This window comes from Lissotriton vulgaris, chromosome 5 (genome assembly GCF_964263255.1).
Source record: "Lissotriton vulgaris chromosome 5, aLisVul1.2, whole genome shotgun sequence".
Taxonomy (NCBI): Eukaryota; Metazoa; Chordata; class Amphibia; order Caudata; family Salamandridae; genus Lissotriton; species Lissotriton vulgaris.
This window is the reverse complement of record NC_141693.1, coordinates 2,008,964,611-2,008,983,021: the sequence shown is the minus strand read 5'-3', so window position 1 is coordinate 2,008,983,021 and position 18,411 is coordinate 2,008,964,611. Positions and strand designations below refer to the sequence as shown.

The following is an 18,411-nucleotide window of genomic DNA, read 5'->3' as shown; positions in this document are numbered from 1 at the left end:
CAAAACTACACCGACAGGTAAGAAACTGTTTGTTACAGAAACCAAAAGATCCTCTTCAAGCTACAGGATCAGATTTGAGATTTCCCACCTCCCAAATTGGATCCTAGAAATAAGGAACTTTACATTAATCCTGAAACAGAAAATATTATCAAACTGCCTCGCAAACGCGAGTCCGAGGACGTACAATGTAAGATTCCTTTAAAAAATGTCCGTACTAATCCTTCTCCTCCTCTTCCAGCACGTTCCCCTACACCAACATGATAACCTTTACCTATTACACCACAGAACTCTCCACCCTCACAGCATGATGATGGAGATATTCAATTACCTCTAGATCCTTGGAAAGACTTTACTATGGATCCACCAACAGATAATGACCCAGACCTTTACCCTTCAAAGCCTTCCCCTCATGATGACAACATAGGTTATTTAGAGACATGCTGATGGCATCTTCAAGGACCCTGTTCGTGCTCGTATTCTGACTCCCAGAATAGATAAAAAGTATAAGCCTGCTCCGTCTGATCCAGTCTTCATTAAAGGGCAATTACCCCTAGACTCCCTTGTTGTCTCTAATGACTATAAACTGGCTAATTCACAAACCTCTAGGGATGCCCCCCTCCGGACAGGGAGTCAAAATTAATAGACTTCTGGCAAACGAATAGCTGCCTAGGCGACAAATCATTTGCGCATTACCAACACATAGGCCCTCTTAGCCAGGTATGATGGAGCGCACTGGGACGAAAAGGAGCAATTGCTCCATTCTCTCCCAGATGAACACAGAGCTAAAGCACAGGATTTAATACAGGAAGGAAAGCTCATCTCTAATTCCTCTATTTAGATGTGCCTTAGATGCTGCTGATACCGCAGCGCCAGAGATTAACTCCAGTGTGTTACTTACGAGACATGCCTGTTGAGGATTTCCGATTTCAAATTTGAAGTCCAGCAAAGCATCTTAAACACTGTTTGATAAAGAGTACCTTTTCGGGCCTGAAGTTGATCAGTCATTAGATAGAATAAAAAAAGACACTGAGGTAGCTAAATCTATGGGAACCCTACAGTCCCCTTCAAACCGGGGCTCCTTTTGTCACTCCTTTTACAGTGGGGGGGGGGGGGGGGGTTGTTAAGACCACATCCTCAGACACTGTTTCCACATATAAAGACAACAATCCATCTTCCAACACAAGAGGCTTCTTTAGAGGAGGATGCAAAGGAAGCAAGTGTAGGGGAAAGGGTTCCATACCCCATAACTCCCTTTCCCCAAACCAGCACTGGCTTACCTACCTTTCCCCCGATCATTTAACACCCGTCGGGGGACGTCTACTACAATCCCTCCCCATTTGGTAATCCATAACTGACAAATGGGTGCTAGGAATTATAAAATATGGTTATTGGCTGGATCTTGCCACTAATCCTCCAACCATTCCACCTCGTTCTCACAAACTGTCACCAGAATATTTGTACCTGCTCAAACAGGAAGCCCAGTCTCTCTTGCTAAAAGGAGCCATAGAGCCAGTACGATTACAATATCAAGGGTCAGGCAGTTACTCCCTGTATTTTCTAATTTCCAAAAAGGACAGCTCAAGACCTATGCTGGACCTCAGAACTGAACCACTACATACGGTCGGAACATTTCCACATGGTGACACTTCAACAAGTGCTCCTACTTCTACAACAGGACGACTTTGTCTACTCGACTTAAAGGGCGCTTATTTACACATTACAATTCATCCTGCTCATCACAAATATCTCAGATTTGTAATAACGGTCAACATTCCCAATGCAAAGTACTACAGTTTGGAGTCATCACTGCTCCCAGGGTATTTACCAAATGCCTGGTAGTAATCACAGCAGATTTGAGAAGAACGCGTATCCACGTCTTCCCCTAACTGGACGACTGGCTCATCGAAGCCAGCACTTACCAGAAGTGTTTCCAACCCACTCAATCCACAATTCACCTACTACTTCAACTTGGGTTTACAGTGAACAATTTGAAGTCCTGTCTGCAGCCTTCAAACACACAGCCTCATCTGTGAGCCACCATAGACACTTAAAAAAGCCCTAGCCTCTCCCAATGCAGCCAGAATTTACAGTATTCAGTCTCTTCTTACTGTTTCAGCCCATTCGCTCATTACCAGCCAGAGTTGTCATGCAGCTGCTGGGAATGATGGCATCTTGCATCATAATCGTACCCCATGCAAGACGTCCCATGCGTCCCTTTCAAGAATGCTTAGCAAGTCAGTGGAACTAGTCGCAGGATCGATTAGCCGATCTAGTGTTGGTAGACGGCTGCACCCATCGCTCTCTGCAGTGGTGGAACCCACAAAATGTATTCAAAGGGCGGCCCTTCATTGAACCTGTTCCACATTCAGTGCTAACAGCAGACACATCACTCACCGGTTGATGTGCTCAGGTACAGGAGCACCCAGTCCAAGGATTGTGGAGTCTAAAGCACAAAAATTCCATATAAACCACCTAGAGCTATTAGCAGTGTTTCTAGCGCTCAAAGCCTTTCAAACTCACCTCGTAGGCAAAGCTGTCCTAGTCCGCACGGACAACTTGACAGCTATGTACTACGAACAAAAATAGGGGGGGGACACACACTCTCCAACTGTCACGCCTAGCGCAAGCCATTTGGAAATGGTCTTTACACCGCAAGAGTCATCTCCTGGCAGAACACCTTCCAGGAGTAAACCATCAGATTGCCGGCCTTCTCAGCAGAACGAGGCAGCAAATCCACAAGTGGGAACTTCATCCTCTGGTTCTCCTCCCTTACTTTCACGATTGGGAATTTCCTCAGATTTGTTCGCCACAGCAGAAAACGCAAAATGCCCAAGCTTCTGCTCAAAGTTCCCACACCCGCTCTCCAAAGGCAATGCACTATGGATGAACTACTCAGGGATATTTTCCTACTCTTTTCCGCCTCTTCCACTCATTTCACTGGTAGTTCGGAAGCTCAGGCAACCATCCCTCACACTAGTACTCTTACTCCCACATGAGCATGTCAACCCTGGTTCACCACCCTGCTGGAGCTGTCTGTAGTTCCACACCAAAAGCTGCATCTCGCCTCCAGTCTCCTCATTCAGAGCCACGGAAGCTCACCTCCAGTCTCCTCATTCAGAGCCACGGAGAGAAATCAGGTATCCAAATCCCAAAGAACTCAACCTGGCGATGTGGCCCCTGAAGTTAGTTTGGTTATTTACACCTACCAACAGACTGTATGAATACCCTTAGAGGCAAGAAAGCCTACTACCAGGGCATGTTGTGCAGCAAAATGGAAGCGATTTTTTAAATCTATTGTAATAACAATATCAATCCTCTTGATTCATCTGTACAGAACACCAGCTATTAGCTGTTACTTTTACAGCAATCTGGAATAGCCTACACATCCATTTGCTTACATCTGGTAGCAGTAGCTGTAAGCTTAAAAAACAGACTACACTTAAAGGACCAGTGATTAAAGCCTTTATGGAAGGATGAAAAAGAGTGGTACCACCAGGACTCCCACCTGCACCAGTGTCGAACCTAAACATAGTCCTTACAAGGCTAATGGGTCCACCATTTGAACCAATGCATAGGTGCCAATTTCAATTCCTCTCATGGAAAGTTGCTTTCCTCATCGCAATAACTTCACTGAGGAGAGTTGGTGAACTCTAGGCATTAACTATACAAGAGCCCTTCTTTCAGCTTCACAAAGATTGTGGTTCTTCGCACCAATCCTAAATTTCTCCCTTAAGTAGTTTCTGCCTTTTATATCAATCGGTTGAGTTACTGGTGTTCTTTCCTCAACCTGAATATGTAGCAGAGCGAGCTCTACACACCCTTAATGTTAGAGCACTACTATTATGTTGAAGGAGCAAAAGAATTTCGCAAAACAAACCAACTCTTTGTTGCTTTTGCTCCACCACACAAAGGCAATCCCATATCTAAATCAGGCATTGTAGGATGGATTGTAAAATGTATCCAGACATATCAGAAAGCAAAAAGAACTTTGATACCTCCTAGAGTGCATGCCACTCGCAAAATAGGGGCTACAATGGCCTTAGAGAATATTCCCCTAGCTGACATCTGTAAGGCAGCAGTATGGTCTAAACCGCACACATTGACCAAACATTGTGTAACATTATAGTGTAGATGTGTTAGCACGACAACAGGCTAATGTAGGCCAGTCAGTACTTAAAACACTGTTTCAGACAGCTACAGGTTAGCCACAGCTCTGTCGGCATACTGCTTTATAGTCTATGCAAAGCATGTGTATCTACAGCGCACATGCCTCAAATGGATAATGTTACTTACCAAGTAAGCATCTATTCTTGGCATGTAGATTCACATACGCCCACCTGCCTCCCCGGTCTCCTGCAGTTGTTGCCCAAACGTACTATCACCCAAAGGAGGAGTCGCCTTACCTTGTGACTGGAAAGACTTTGAAAAGGAACAACTTTCAAACATCCGGACCCAACACTAGATGGAAGGAGTATGCAAAGCATATGAATCTACAGCTGTACATGCGAAGAACAGATGCATTCTGGGTAAGTAACATTATCCTTCCTAAACATGAGCAGTGGAAGTACACCCGTAAAGAGGCTATGCTCCATGGGAGGTACAAACCAGATGGACAAGGTAATCCATTGGATAAAAGCAGGCAAATGAGTGACCAAGGAAACAAATGGTAAGCCACAGACTGGCTTTACGCTCACTTTAAGGTCTTGGTAACCTCACAATAGGTATTTTGTAGGCAGCCAGATTGCACTGTTTGGTAGGCTTGACCGACAAATGAGAGCCCCCACTTCTTTCCAGGAAGCGGAAACTGTACTTCCTGGTGTATAGAGAAGTGTTTCCTGTCCGGGAAGGACAAAGGGCATAACCCAAGCTGACTGAAGCCTGCTTGGAGCTCGTTTTCAGCTGTATGTTTTGCACCCCAACTGTCCAAAACAGAGGTGGACATCTTGTGTGACCAGATAGTTCCATTGCTACAAGGGTGGTGACACTGTCAACCTCAATGTGCCCCTTCCATTCTCCTCCGAATCCGGAATCTCTTCCGGGGTCCAGTCTACAAGGGACATGGAACAGCCAACTCTATTCCAGATTGCTTTTGCCATCCTGGTAACCCCTACAGCACTGTGGACTTTGAGTAGGATCCATGTTAATTTTGGATGACATTACTTTTTGGGGTGTGTTAGTAGCTCTTCATCCACTTTATCTGCAACTAGAAATGACGGCTCTTCTGGCGGTAAACAAAGGCTTTAGGAATACCTGAGAGCAGTGTGTTATCAATGTCTCCCGAAAAAGCCTGAACTGTAGAACAGTGCCACAGAATGTGAAGCAGAGAACGCTGCACATATTGCCTTTCTTTACTGTCACCCTACTCCGAACAGTATTTGCAGTGTCTGGTTATGTTTTATCAAGTAGCAACTTTCCAACCTCCTCCTACACAGCCTAGGTCTTGATGGACTTCTGCTCCCCTGCATTCGTGGCACCTAGGTCAGCCAGGCATGCATACAGAACTGCCTCGTGGCTGCAGCACATCAGTAATGGCCACTCCCCAACTAGGAGAGGACCTAGGCTTAGGGACCCTTTCCCTTTGGGTGTGGATCTGTATTTCTGTTTCCGTAATGACTTGTGTTTGGTTCCATACACTAGATTGGTGGTAGTATCCATTGTAGTGCATAGATACTGCGCACGCTCTCACAAACCTCACTTGTTCACTCCTGGTAGGTTTCCTCTCAAATAGTTTGTCCTGCGTTGAATTAGTGATGTGAACTTCCTTTGCGCGGTGCAGAAAGTTAGCTTTGCCTCTTCTGTTGTCAAGTCTGTCATGTTTCATTGACTTCCTCGCCTGTCCTGTGACACAAGATGGCATCCTTCTCCCGTCCCCATGCAGTTTGGCTTTGTGTGCTACTTGAAGCTTTTTGCTGGTCTGTGCAGCACATTCTGTACTATGAAAAGGTTCTAGTGTCAGGCGCCTGGGTCTCTGCTGTACATGCAACAGGATCTAGTGTTGGGTACATGTGTCTGTGTTGTGCATGCTGTACCGTGAAATGGGTTCTACTGTTGGGTGTATGCATCTGTCCAGTGCTTGCTTTACCATCAAATGTTTTCCAGTGCTGGGTGCATGCATCTGTGTGGCGCTGTACCATCAAACCGGTTCCAGTGTTGTGTGCATAAATCTCTGTGGCGGATGTTGTACCATTGAATTGGTTCTAGTGTTGGGTGCGTGAGTCTGTGCAGGACATACTCTGGTGCATGGGTCTGTGGGGGACATGCTATACCGTCTAATGGGTTCTAGTGTTGGGTATATGGGTCTGTGCAGTGCTTCCTGTACCTTTGAATGGGTTCTAGTGTGCGGATGGTGCATGGGTCTGTGCTGTGCTTCCTGTACCATAGAGTGGATTCTGGAGTTCAGTACATGGTACTATGCAGTGCGTATTGTACCATCAAATGGATTCTATTGTTGAGTGCATGGGTCTGTGGGGGACATGCTATACCGTCTAATGGGTTCTAGTGTTGAGTGCCTGGGTCTGTGCTGCACTTCCTGTACCATAGAGTGGATTCTAGAGTTCAGTGCATGGGTCTGTGCGGTGCGTATTGTACCTTCAAATGGGTTTTAGAGTTCAGTGCATGGGTCTGTGCATTACATGTTCCATCAAATGATTTCTAGTGTTGAGTGCATGGGTCTGTATTTGCTGTACCAAAGAAGTGGTTCTAGCATTCAGTTCATGGGTCAGTGCAGCGCTTCCTGTACCATCTAATGGGTTCCAGAGTTCAGTGCATGGGTCTGTGTGGCGCATGTGGTACCACCTACTGTTTTCTAGAGTTCAGTGCATGGGTCTGTACTATCAGTTGGGTTCTAGTGTTGAGTGCCTGGGTCTGTGCTGCACTTATGTACCATTGAACGGGTTCTAGAGTTTAGTGCATGGGTCTTTGCGAGGTGTTGTACCATTGAATGGGTTATGGAGCTCAGTGCATGGGTCTTTACGACGCTTATGTACCATCTAACCGGTGCTAGAGTTCAGTGCAGCGCGTGCTGTATCATGGAAAGGGTTCTATTGTTGAGTGCATTGGTCTGTGCGGCACTTATGTACCATCAAACGGGTTCTAGAGTTCAGTGCGTGGGTTTGTGCAGTGTGTGGTATCATTGAATAGGTTCTAGGGTACTGTCGGTGCATGGGTCTCTGCAGTGTGTCATACCATTGAATGGGTTCTAGTGTGCAGTTGGTCCATGGGTCTGTGCGGCGCTTGTATATCATTGAAGGGGTTCTAAAGTTCAGTGCATGGGTCTGTGCCGTGCGTGCTGTATCTTGGAAAGGGTTCTATTGAGTCCATTGGTCTGTGCGGTGCTTATGTACCATTGAATGGGTTCTAGAGTTCAGTGCATGGGTCTGTGTGGTGCATCTTGTACCATCAAATGGGTTCTAGATTAAAGTCCATGGGTCTGTGCAGTGCATGTTCCATCAAATGGGTTCTAGTGTTGAGGGCTGTGTGGTGCTTGCTGTACCAATGAATGAGTTCCAGAGTTCAGTGCCTGGTTGTGCAGCGCTTCCTGTACCATTGCATGGGTGTGTGGTACCATTGAATAGTTCTAGTGAGGTCGGTGCATTGGTCTGTGCAGCGTGTCGTACCATTGAATGGGTTTTAATGTGAAGTCGGTGCATGGGTCTGCGTGGTGCATGTTGTACCGTCAAATGGGATATAGAGTTAAGTGCATGGGTCTGTGCGGTGTCATACCATTAAATGGGTTCTAGTGTGCGGTTGGTGCATTGGTTTGTGCTTTGCTTGCTATACCATCAAATGGGTTCTATTGTGAGGTCGGTGCATGGGTCTGTGTGGTGTCGTACCATTGAATGGGTTCTAGTGTGCAGTTGGTGCTGGGGTCTGTGCGGCGCTGGCTATACCATCAAACGGGTTCTAGAGTTCGGTGCATGGGTCTGTGCGGCACGTGTTATACCATCGAGTGGGTTCTAGAGTTCAGTGCATGGGTCTGTGTAGCGCGTATGTTCCATTGAACGGATTCTAGTGTTCGGTTGGTGCACGTATCTACGTGGCACTTGTGTACCATCGAACTGGTTCTGTAGTTTAGTGCATGGGTCTGTGCGGTGTCGTACTATTGAATGGGTTCTAGTGTGCAGTCAATGCATGGATCTGTGCTGTTGTACTTTTGAATGGGTTCTAGTGTGCGGTTGGTGCATTGGTGCATGGATCTGTGCTGTCGTACCTTTGAATGGGTTCTAGTGTGCTGTTGGTGCGTTTGTCTACGTGGTACTTGCGTAACATCGAACTGGTTCTGGAGTTTAGTGCATGGGTCTGTGCGGCGCTGACTGTACCTTTGAATGGGTTCTAGTGTGCGGTTGGTTCATGGGTCTGTGCTGTCGTACTTTTGAATGGGTTCTAGTGTGCTGTTGGTGCATGGGTCTGTGCTGTCGTACCTTTTAATGGCTTCTAGTGTGCGGTTGGTGCATGGGTCTGTGCTGTCGTACCTTTGAATGGGTTCTTGTGTGCGGTTGGTGCATGGGTCTGTGCTGTCGTACTTTTGAATGGGTTCTAGTGTGCTGTTCGTATTTGGGTCTGTGCTGTCATACCTTTGAATGGGTTCTAGTGTGTGGTTGGTGCATGGGTCTGTGCTGTTGTACCTTTGAATGGGTTCTAGTGTGCTGTTGGTGCATTGGTGCATGGGTCTGTGCTGTCGTACCTTTGAATGGGTTCTTGTGTGCGGTTGGTATATGGGTCTGTGCTGTCGTACTTTTGAATGGGTTCTAGTGTGCTGTTCGTATTTGGGTCTGTGCTGTCATACCTTTGAATGGGTTCTAGTGTGTGGTTGGTGCATGGGTCTGTGCTGTTGTACCTTTGAATGGGTTCTAGTGTGCTGTTGGTGCATTGGTGCATGGGTCTGTGCTGTGTCATACCTTTGAACGGGTTCTAGTGTGTGGTTGGTGCATGGGTCTGTGCTGTTGTACCTTTGAATGGGTTCTAGTGTGCTGTTGGTGCATTGGTGCATGGGTCTGTGCTGTGTCATACCTTTGAACGGGTTCTAGTGTGTGGTTGGTGCATGGGTCTGTGCTGTCGTACTTTTGAATGGGTTCTAGTGTGCGATTGGTGCATGGGTCTCTGCTGTCGTACCTTTGAATGGGTTCTAGTGTGCTGTTGGTGCATGGGTCTGTGCTGTTGTACCTTTGAATGGGTTCTAGTGTGTGGTTGGTGCATGGGTCTGTACTGTCGTACTTTTTAATGGGTTCTAGTGTGCGGTTGGTGCATGGGTCTGTGCTTACCTTTGAATGGGTTCTAGTGTGCTGTTGGTGCATGGGTCTGTGCTGTCGTACTTTTGAAGGGGTTCTAGTGTGCGGTTGGTGCATGGTTCTGTGCGGCACTGGCTGTACCACTGAACGGGTACTAGTGTGCGGTTGATGCATGGGTCTGTGATGTCGTACCTTTGAATGGGTTCTAGTGTGCGGTTGGTGCATGGGTCTTTGCTGTCATACCTTTGAATGGGTTCTAGTGTGTGGTTGGTGTATGGGTCTGTGCGGTCGTACTTTTGAATGGGTTCTAATGTGCCGTTGGTGCATGGGTCTCTGCTGTCGTACCTTTGAACGGGTTCTAGTGTGTGGTTGGTGCATGGGTCTGTGCTGTCGTACTTTTGAATGGGTTCTAGTGTGCCATTGGTGCATGGGTCTGTGCTGTCGTACCTTTGAATGGGTTCTAGTGTGCTGTTGGTGCATGGGTCTGTGCTGTCGTACCGTTGAATGGGTTCTAGTGTGCGGTTGGTGCATGAGTCTGTGCTGTTGTATCTTTGAATGGGTTCTAGTGTGCGATTGGTGCATGGGTCTGTGCTGTCATACCTTTGAATGGGTTCTAGTGTGCGATTGGTGCAATGGTCTGTGCTGTCATACCTTTGAATGGGTTCTAGTGTGTGGTTGGTCCATGGGTCTGTGCTGTCGTACTTTTGAATAGGTTCTAGTGTGCGGTTTATGCATTGGTGCATGGGTCTGTGCTGTCGTACCTTTGAATGGGTTCTAGTGTGCGATTGGTGCATGGGTCTGAGCTGTCGTAGATTTGAATGGGTTCTAGTGTGCGGTTGGTGCATGGCTCTCTGCTGTCTCGTACTTTTGAATGGGTTCTAGTGTGCGGTTGGTGCACGGGTCTGTGCTCTGTCGTACCTTTGAATGGGTTCTAGTGTGCGGTTGGTGCATGGGTCTGTGCTGTCGTACCTTTGAATGGGTTCTAGTGTGTGGTTGGTGCATGGGTCTGTGGTGTTTCGTACCTTTTAATGTGTTCTAGTGTGTGGTTGATGCATGGGTCTGTGGTGTTTCGTACCTTGGAATGGGTTCTAGTGTGTGGTTGGTGCATGGGTCTGTGGTGTTTCGTACCTTTGAATGGGTTCTAGTGTGCGGTTGGTGCATGGGTCTTTGGTGTGTCGTACCTTTGAACGTGTTCTAGTGTGCGGTTGGTGCATGGGTCTGTGGTGTCGTTCCTTTGAATGGGTTCTAGAGTGTGGTTGGTGCATGGGTCTGTGCTGTCGTACTTTTGAAGGGGTTCTAGTGTGCTATTGGTGCATGGGTTTGCTGTCTTACCTTTGAATGGGTTCTAGTGTGGGGTTGGTGCATGGGTCTGTGCTGTCATACCTTTGAATGGGTTCTAGTGTGCGGCTGGTGCATGGATCTGTGCTGTCGTACCTTTGAATAAGTTCTAGTGTGTGGCTGGTCCATGGGTCTGTGCTGTCGTACTTTTGAATGGGTTCTAGTGTTAGGTTTATGCATTTGTGCATGGGTCTGTGCTGTCATACCTTTGAATGGTTTCTAGTGTGTGGTTGGTGCATGGGTCTGTGGTGTTTCGTTCCTTTGAATGGGTTCTAGTGTGTGGTTGGTGCCTGGGTCTGTGGTGTGTCGTACCTTTGAATGGGTTCTTGTTTGCGATTGGTGCAATGGTCTGTGCTGTCATACCTTTGAATGGGTTCTAGTGTGTGGTTGGTCCATGGGTCTGTGCTGTCGTACTTTTGAATAGGTTCTAGTGTGCGGTTTATGCATTGGTGCATGGGTCTGTGCTGTCGTACCTTTGAATGGGTTCTAGTGTGCGATTGGTGCATGGGTCTGAGCTGTCGTAGATTTGAATGGGTTCTAGTGTGCGGTTGGTGCATGGCTCTCTGCTGTCTCGTACTTTTGAATGGGTTCTAGTGTGCGGTTGGTGCACGGGTCTGTGCTCTGTCGTACCTTTGAATGGGTTCTAGTGTGCGGTTGGTGCATGGGTCTGTGCTGTCGTACCTTTGAATGGGTTCTAGTGTGCGGTTGGTGCATGGGTCTGTGCTGTCGTACCTTTGAATGGGTTCTAGTGTGCGGTTGGTGCATGGGTCTGTGCTGTCGTACCTTTGGGTTCTAGAGTGTGGTTGGTGCATGGGTCTGTGCTGTCGTACTTTTGAAGGGGTTCTAGTGTGCGGTTGGTGCATGGGTCTGTGCGGCACTGGCTGTACCATTGAAGGGGTTCTAGTGTGCGATTCATGCATGGGTCTGTGCTGTCTCGTAACATTGAATGGGTTCTAGTTTGCGGTCGGTGCGGTGTCTTACCATTGAACGGGTTCTAGTGTGCGGTTAGTGCATGGCTCTCTGCTGTCTCGTACTTTTGAATGGGTTCTAGTGTGCGGTTGGTGCATGGGTCTGTGCTGTCGTACCTTTGAATGGGTTCTAGTGTGCGGTTGGTGCATGGGTCTGTGCTGTCGTACCTTTGAATGGGTTCTAGTGTGTGGTTGGTGCATGGGTCTGTGGTGTTTCGTACCTTTGAATGGGTTCTAGTGTGCGGTTGGTGCATGGGTCTGTGGTGTTTCGTACCTTTTAATGTGTTCTAGTGTGTGGTTGGTGCATGGGTCTGTGGTGTTTCGTACCTTTGAATGGGTTCTAGTGTGCGGTCGGTGCATGGGTCTGTGCTGTCGTACCTTTGAATGGGTTCTAGTGTGTGGTTGGTGCATGAGTCTGTGGTGTTTCGTACCTTTTAATGTGTTCTAGTGTGTGGTTGGTGCATGGGTCTGGTGTTTTGTACCTTTTAATGTGTTCTAGTGTGTGGTTGGTGCATGGGTCTGTGGTGTTTCGTACCTTTTAATGGGTTCTAGTGTGCGGTTGGTGCATGGGTCTGTGCTGTCGTAACTTTGAACGGGTTCTAGTGTGCGGTTGGTGCATGGGTCTGTGGTGTTTCGTACCTTTTAATGTGTTCTAGTGTGTGGTTGGTGCATGGGTCTGTGGTGTTTCGTACCTTTGAATGGGTTCTAGTGTGCGGTTGGTGCATGGGTCTGTGCTGTCGTACCTGTTAATGTGTTCTAGTGTGTGGTTGGTGCATGGGTCTGTGGTGTTTCGTACCTTTGAATGGGTTCTAGTGTGCGGTTGGTGCATGGGTCTTTGGTGTGTCGTACCTTTGAATGGGTTCTATTGTGCGGTTGGTGCATGGGTCTGTGCTGTCGTACCTTTGAACGGATTCTAGTGTGCGGTTGGTGCATGGGTCTGTGCTGTCATTGCTGTACCATCCAGTGGTTCTTGGTTGATGCCTGCATCAGGTTCCTGATCCCTGACATGCGGGTGCTGTTGGCGCCTGCAGCCCCCTCTCCCGGGTGAATGTATGTGGTGTTTGTTCCATGTATGTGTTGTGCTTTCCTCCTCCTGTCTCCTCCCTAATGGCATTGGTTCTCCTGCAGACCAGGCGGCTAACGCGGCCTCGCAGCAGAGCTCACAGCCGGACTACACCATGGCCTGGGCGGAGTATTACAGACAGCAGGCGGCCTACTACGGACAGAGCCTGGGGCAGCCTCAGGGCCACAGCCAGGTGAGTCTGTAAATCACGCTTTTGATTTTATTTGTAAACGCATAGAAATAAAAAATAAAGTTATTTAAGTAGAAAAGTTTGAGCTTTTTTAAATTCAGTAGAGGCGGCCCGTCGTCCACACTGTATTCTGTGTGATGCTCCCGCCCCGCTGCTAGTAATCAATCTGAGTATTTTAATTACATTTTAAGCTCTAATTTCAAATGTCTTCACATTTACAGTATGTTTGAAAATGTTCATGTAGTCGCAGGCCCCCTGAGGAGCCTTGGCGAATCCCCAGGGTTCCCTGGGCCACAGGTTGGAAGCCTCTGGTGTAGAGTAACCGTGATGTTTTCAGAGGTAGCCTTCGGTTTGTGTACATGCCCCTGCGGCTCTCCCCCTTCATAGACATTGTAATGGTTGCGCAATTAAATGACGCCCTCACCCCACTCTGAGCCCAACTAAGGAGCACAGCTTTGCCTTGGCTAGGGTCTGTGCCAGTAATGTGCACATGCCTTGGCTAGGGTCTGTGCCATTAATGTGCACATGCCTTGGCTAGTGTGTGTGCCAGTAAGGTGCGCATGCCTTGGCTAGGGTCTGTGCCAGTACGGTGCGCATGCCTTAGCTAGGGTGTCTGTGCCAGTAAGGTATGCATGCCTTGGCTAAGGTGTCTGCCAGTAAGGTGCGCAAGCTTTGGCTAGGGTTTGTGCCAGTAAGGTGCGCGTGCCTTAGCTAGGGTGTGTGGGCGGGAGCCGTGCCAGTAAGGTGCGCATGCCTTGGCTAGGGTCTGTGCTGGTAATGTACACATGCCTTGGCTAGGGTCTGTGCCAGTAAGGCATGCATGCCTTGGCTAGGGTGTCTGTGCCAGTAAGGTGCGCATGCCTAGGCTAGGTTTTGTGCCAGTAAGGCAGCATGCCTAGGTTAGGGTCTGTGCCAGTAAGGCAGCATGCCTTGGTTAGGGTCTGTGCCAGTAAGGCAGAATGCCTTGGTTAGGGTCTGTGCCAGTAAGGTGCGCATGACTTGGCTAGGGTGTCTGTGCCAGTAAGGTGTGCATGCCTTGGCTAGGGTTTGTGCCAGTAAGGTACGCGTGCCTTAGCTAGGGTCTGTGCGCGGGAGCCGTGCCAGTAAGGTCACATGCCTTGACTAGGGTGTCTGTGCCAGTAAGGTGCGCGTGCCTTAGCTAGGGTCTGTACGCGGGAGCCGTGCCAGTAAGGTGCGCATGCCTTGGCTAGGGTCTGTGCTGGTAATGTACACATGCCTTGGCTAGGGTTTGTGCCAGTAAGGTGTGCATGCCTTGGCTAGGGTCTGTGCGCAGGAGTCGTGCCAGTAAGATGCGCATGCCTTGGTTAGGGTCTGTACCAGTAAGGCGTGCTTGCCTTGGTTAGGTCTGTGCCAGTAAGGTAGACATTTATTTATTTATTTATTTATTGACATTTATAGAGCGCGGCGAATACCCGTGGCGTCTCGGCGCTAATTAAGGGCATAGATCAGCAACTGGGGTAAAGAAGATATACAAGGCTATTGGTCAAATAACCACGTCTTTAGCTGTTTGCGGAATATGAACAGGGAGGGACTTGCTCGGATATGTGCAGGAAGGGTGTTCCAGAGTTTAGGGGCGGCAACCAGGAAACGCCTGTCGCCCCATGTGACTGTTCTAGTGCGAGGCACAGCCAAGAAGTTCTGATGAGGAACAAGACATGCCTTGGTTAGGGTCTGTGCCAGTAATGTGCGCATGCCTTGGCTAGGGTCAGTGCCAGTAAGGTACGCATGCCTTGGCTAGGGTGTCTGTGCCAGTAGGGTGTGCATGCCTTGGCTAGTGTTTATGCCAGTAAGGTGCGCGTGCCTTAGCTAGGGTCTGTGCGCGGGAGTCATGCCAGTAAGGTGATCATGGCTTGGCTAGGGTCTGTGCGCAGGAGTCGTGCCAGTAAGGTACGCATGCCTTGGCTAGGGTGTCTGTGCCAGTAGGGTGTGCATGCCTTGGCTAGGGTTTATGCCAGTAAGGTGCGCGTGCCTTAGCTAGGGTCTGTGCGCGGGAGTCATGCCAGTAAGGTGCTCATGGCTTGGCTAGGGTCTGTGCGCAGGAGTCGTGCCAGTAAGGTGCGCATGCCTTGGTTAGGGTCTGTACCAGTAAGGTAGACATGCCTTGGTTAGGGTCTGTGCCAGTAAGGCGTGCTTGCCTTGATTAGGGTCTGTGCCAGTAAGGTAGACATGCCTTGGTTAGGGTCTGTGCCAGTAATGTGCACATGCCTTGGATTGGGTCAGTGCCAGTAAGGTACGCATGCCTTGGCTAGGGTGTCTCTGCCAGTAGGGTGTGCATGCCTTGGCTAGGGTTTATGCCAGTAAGGTGCGCGTGCCTTAGCTAGGGTCTGTGCGCGGGTGTCATGCCAGTAAGGTGCTCATGGCTTGGCTAGGGTCTGTGCGCCGGAGTCGTGCCAGTAAGGTACGCATGCCTTGGCTAGGGTCTGTGCGCGGGAGTCGTGCCAGTAAGGTGCTCATGGCTTGGCTAGGGTCTGTGCGCCGGAGTCGTGCCAGTAAGGTACGCATGGCTTAGCCAGGGGCTGTCTGTCGGTTTGTAGCTGGAGTGGCCTCATCTGCAGACCCCTTGCTCTCCGGTTGCGCAGACGTCCCTCGTGCATCAACCTGCTCGGAGGGGACCCCGGATCTGCTCTCACAGACCATATGGGTGCTGCAGGGGCAGGTGGCCGCTGGGAGTTTGCCAAGACTGCGTCTTTGAAGTGCTCGGTGCCTTTCGCCGCTCCCGGCCCTAACTGCTTTCCCTTTTATCTTTCAGGAGCAGTAGAACAGTCGTCCTCACGGAGCCCTGTCTTTATCTTCATTTCTTTGTTTTTGTTTATTTTTGTTTTCCTTCATTTTCTTGAAATCATCATGAAGACCTTTTTGTAAGAGAGGTTTCTAGATTTGCAGGCTTTTGATGAAGACTTCTGTTTATTTGTGAAACACTAGCTGTAGGGTGATCTGAACTTTTCTAAGAATCAGGAACAGTCATTAATATACTAAGCGTATGGACGTGCTGGGAGTAATTTTTTTTTTATTCCAAATTTGTTAACTTCGGATTTCTTTTGGCGCAAGAAATTAAAGGCACCAAAAGGCACAAACAGGTCGTCGACATTGTATCATGTAATTTGTCATATTTTATTTTTAATTATAATTGTTTTTTTTGTGTAACTTTTTTCTGTTGCAACAAAGATATAGCAGCTTGGAAGTCTTAGGTGGCTGTGTAACAAAAAACGCAAAGAGAAAAATCCTAAAGTTTTTAAAAAACAGTATTTAAATATTCTTAAATATGTAAATTCATTGAATGTTTTACGTCTAATTTCATGTATTTTGACTGTTTTTTGATTTTATTGCATTTTTTAAAAATGACGTGCAAACCAACTGATGGTATGAATTTTTCCGCGGCTGCCCCGGCGTCCGGGTAGTCGGTTGTGGCGATCGTCCACATTGACCTTGGCAGGGGAGTGTTTTTGTGGGGGTTTGTATAATTTGTAGTGTTTTCAAGGGTTAATATAAAAATACAAGTGTTAATTATTATTTTTTTTAAGCAATGCCGTTTTCTCACATAACCATGAAGTTGCATTTGTAAAGCCAAGACCTCCAAGCTTGTTAGAAAAAAAGGACCCTCCTTTATGCTGTCATAAATATAAATGCTGTTATTTTTAATATGGAAAATGAATCTGCTATGACTGTCTTTAACACGAACACTGTGGAACATTTAACTGTACGAAAAGTTTAAAATAGTGACTATTTTTTAATTCCAGGGTGTGTTTTTTTCTGGTTTTCATTTTTTCCTTTTAAATATTTTCTTATCTAATATTTGTCAAATTTACCTTAGAGGAAAAAGATAAACAGAATAAATCTAGTATTAACTGCCGTATGTGCTAAATAATTTTTTTGATTTAATAAAAGGGATGACATGCTTTCCAAAGTTTTGCTCTAGTGTTTCTTGTACAGATAAGTGTATTTTTTAAAAGGAATCGAAGTAAAAACTGAAAATTTAGGCTATTTTTTCTTGCATTTGTAATCGGGTTTGTGGGAACAATCCGTTTTGAAATATCTAATGTTACTCGTCCTCGCCCCCCTTCCCTCACGTTTTCCTTCCAATGCCGAAGATTTGGCGACTGTTGCGCATGTTACCATGTACTCCTTTTATCCGAATGAACTTGGCATTTTACACTCTAATAATAAAACGTCCACGAGGCTTCTTGTGGGTGAAGCTTGCAGCCTGTTTCGCTCTCTCCTTTGACAGCAGATGATCATGTTCGCAGGTTTTCTTGCCTCCCTGGTGCGTCGGCGGGTTCGGAGGGGTCCCCGAGGGTTGAAGGGAAGTGCTGCTGGAGCCCTGCGCACGTCCTCCCGGGCCGGTGCAGGGTGTCACCTTGCACTGATTTCCTCCTGCGTGTGAAATGGAGGCTCTTTGATGCTTCAACAAAAGTCAACATTTATCAGTGTAAAGAAGGAGCATTGTACGAGCAGGGTGGTAAGATACGAGCCCTCGTGGGTGCAAGCTCGCCCACCAGCTTGGCGGCGCCTACTTCTCTGCCAAAGGTGGACTTTGCAGAATTTGATTCTATCCATCGATCTATGATATATATATATATATATATATATATATATATATATATATATATTCATTCATTGGTGTGTGTATCTGAGAGTATATGTATGTATATACATATACACACAAACACACTAAATGTATGTATGTGTATATATATATATATATATATATATGCATACCTTTAGTGTGTGTGCATATACATACATATACTCTCAGATATACACACACACTGCAACAAAGCTCCAAAGTCGTGGAGAAAAGCCACGTGCCCTCCCAGTAATTGATCCAAGTCAGGTTTATTAGGCATCAAACCTGGGTTTGATGCCTAATAAACCTTACTTCATCATCCATTACTGGGAGGGCGCGTGGCTTTTCTTCACGACTTTGGAGCTTCGTTGCAGATGGATATTTTTGGGCCCCATGCCCAGTGAAGCGCTGCATTTGGGGGCAGAGCGGTTTTGAAAGACTGTGTATATGTATGTATGTGTATGTGTATATGTGTGTGTGTGTGTGTGTATATATATATATATATATATATATATATATAACACATATGCATACATTTTAACTAGGATTACATAACAAATTAGTAACCCAGATGGGAGTTCTGGACAGGTGGTTGGAGTAAAGTCCTTCCAGAATCTGCGCTCAGTCATTTCTACAGTTGCCCCTCCTTCCCCACTATGGTGCGCGTACCTGCAGTCAGCCATTTCTGATGTAGCCCCTCATTCCCCCCTATGATGCGCGTACCTGCACTATGCCATTTCTGATGTAGCCCCTCATTCCCCACTATGGTGCGCGTACCTGCACTCTGCCATTTCTGATGTAGCCCCTCATTCCCCACTATGGTGCGCGTACCTGCACTCTGCCATTTCTAAGGTAGCCCCTCATTCCCCACTATGGTGCGCGTACCTGCACTCTGCCATTTCTACAATAGCCCCTCCTTCCCCGCTAGGGTGAGAGTACCTGTGCTCTGCCATTACTACAGTAGACCCTCCTTCCCCCGCTAGGGTGAGCGTACCTGCGCTCTGCCATTACTACAGTTGCCCCTCCTTCCACCGCTAGGG

General features: G+C 47.6%; 1 protein-coding gene across 5 annotated transcripts in view; it reads left to right on the top strand.

The window, feature by feature from the left end:
• Positions 1 to 17,006, top strand: part of FUBP3 (far upstream element binding protein 3) — a 285,902-nt gene extending 268,896 nt beyond the window's left edge. For all 5 annotated transcript variants that reach the window (XM_086924812.1, XM_086924814.1, XM_086924813.1 and 2 more), the window contains 2 exons: positions 12,662 to 12,789; positions 15,557 to 17,006. In XM_086924812.1, coding sequence (XP_086780938.1) covers positions 12,662 to 12,789; positions 15,557 to 15,565 — 137 coding nt within the window. In that variant the 3' untranslated portion in view covers positions 15,566 to 17,006. The remainder of the gene's footprint in view (positions 1 to 12,661; positions 12,790 to 15,556) is intronic.
• Positions 17,007 to 18,411: the final 1,405 nt, after the last annotated feature.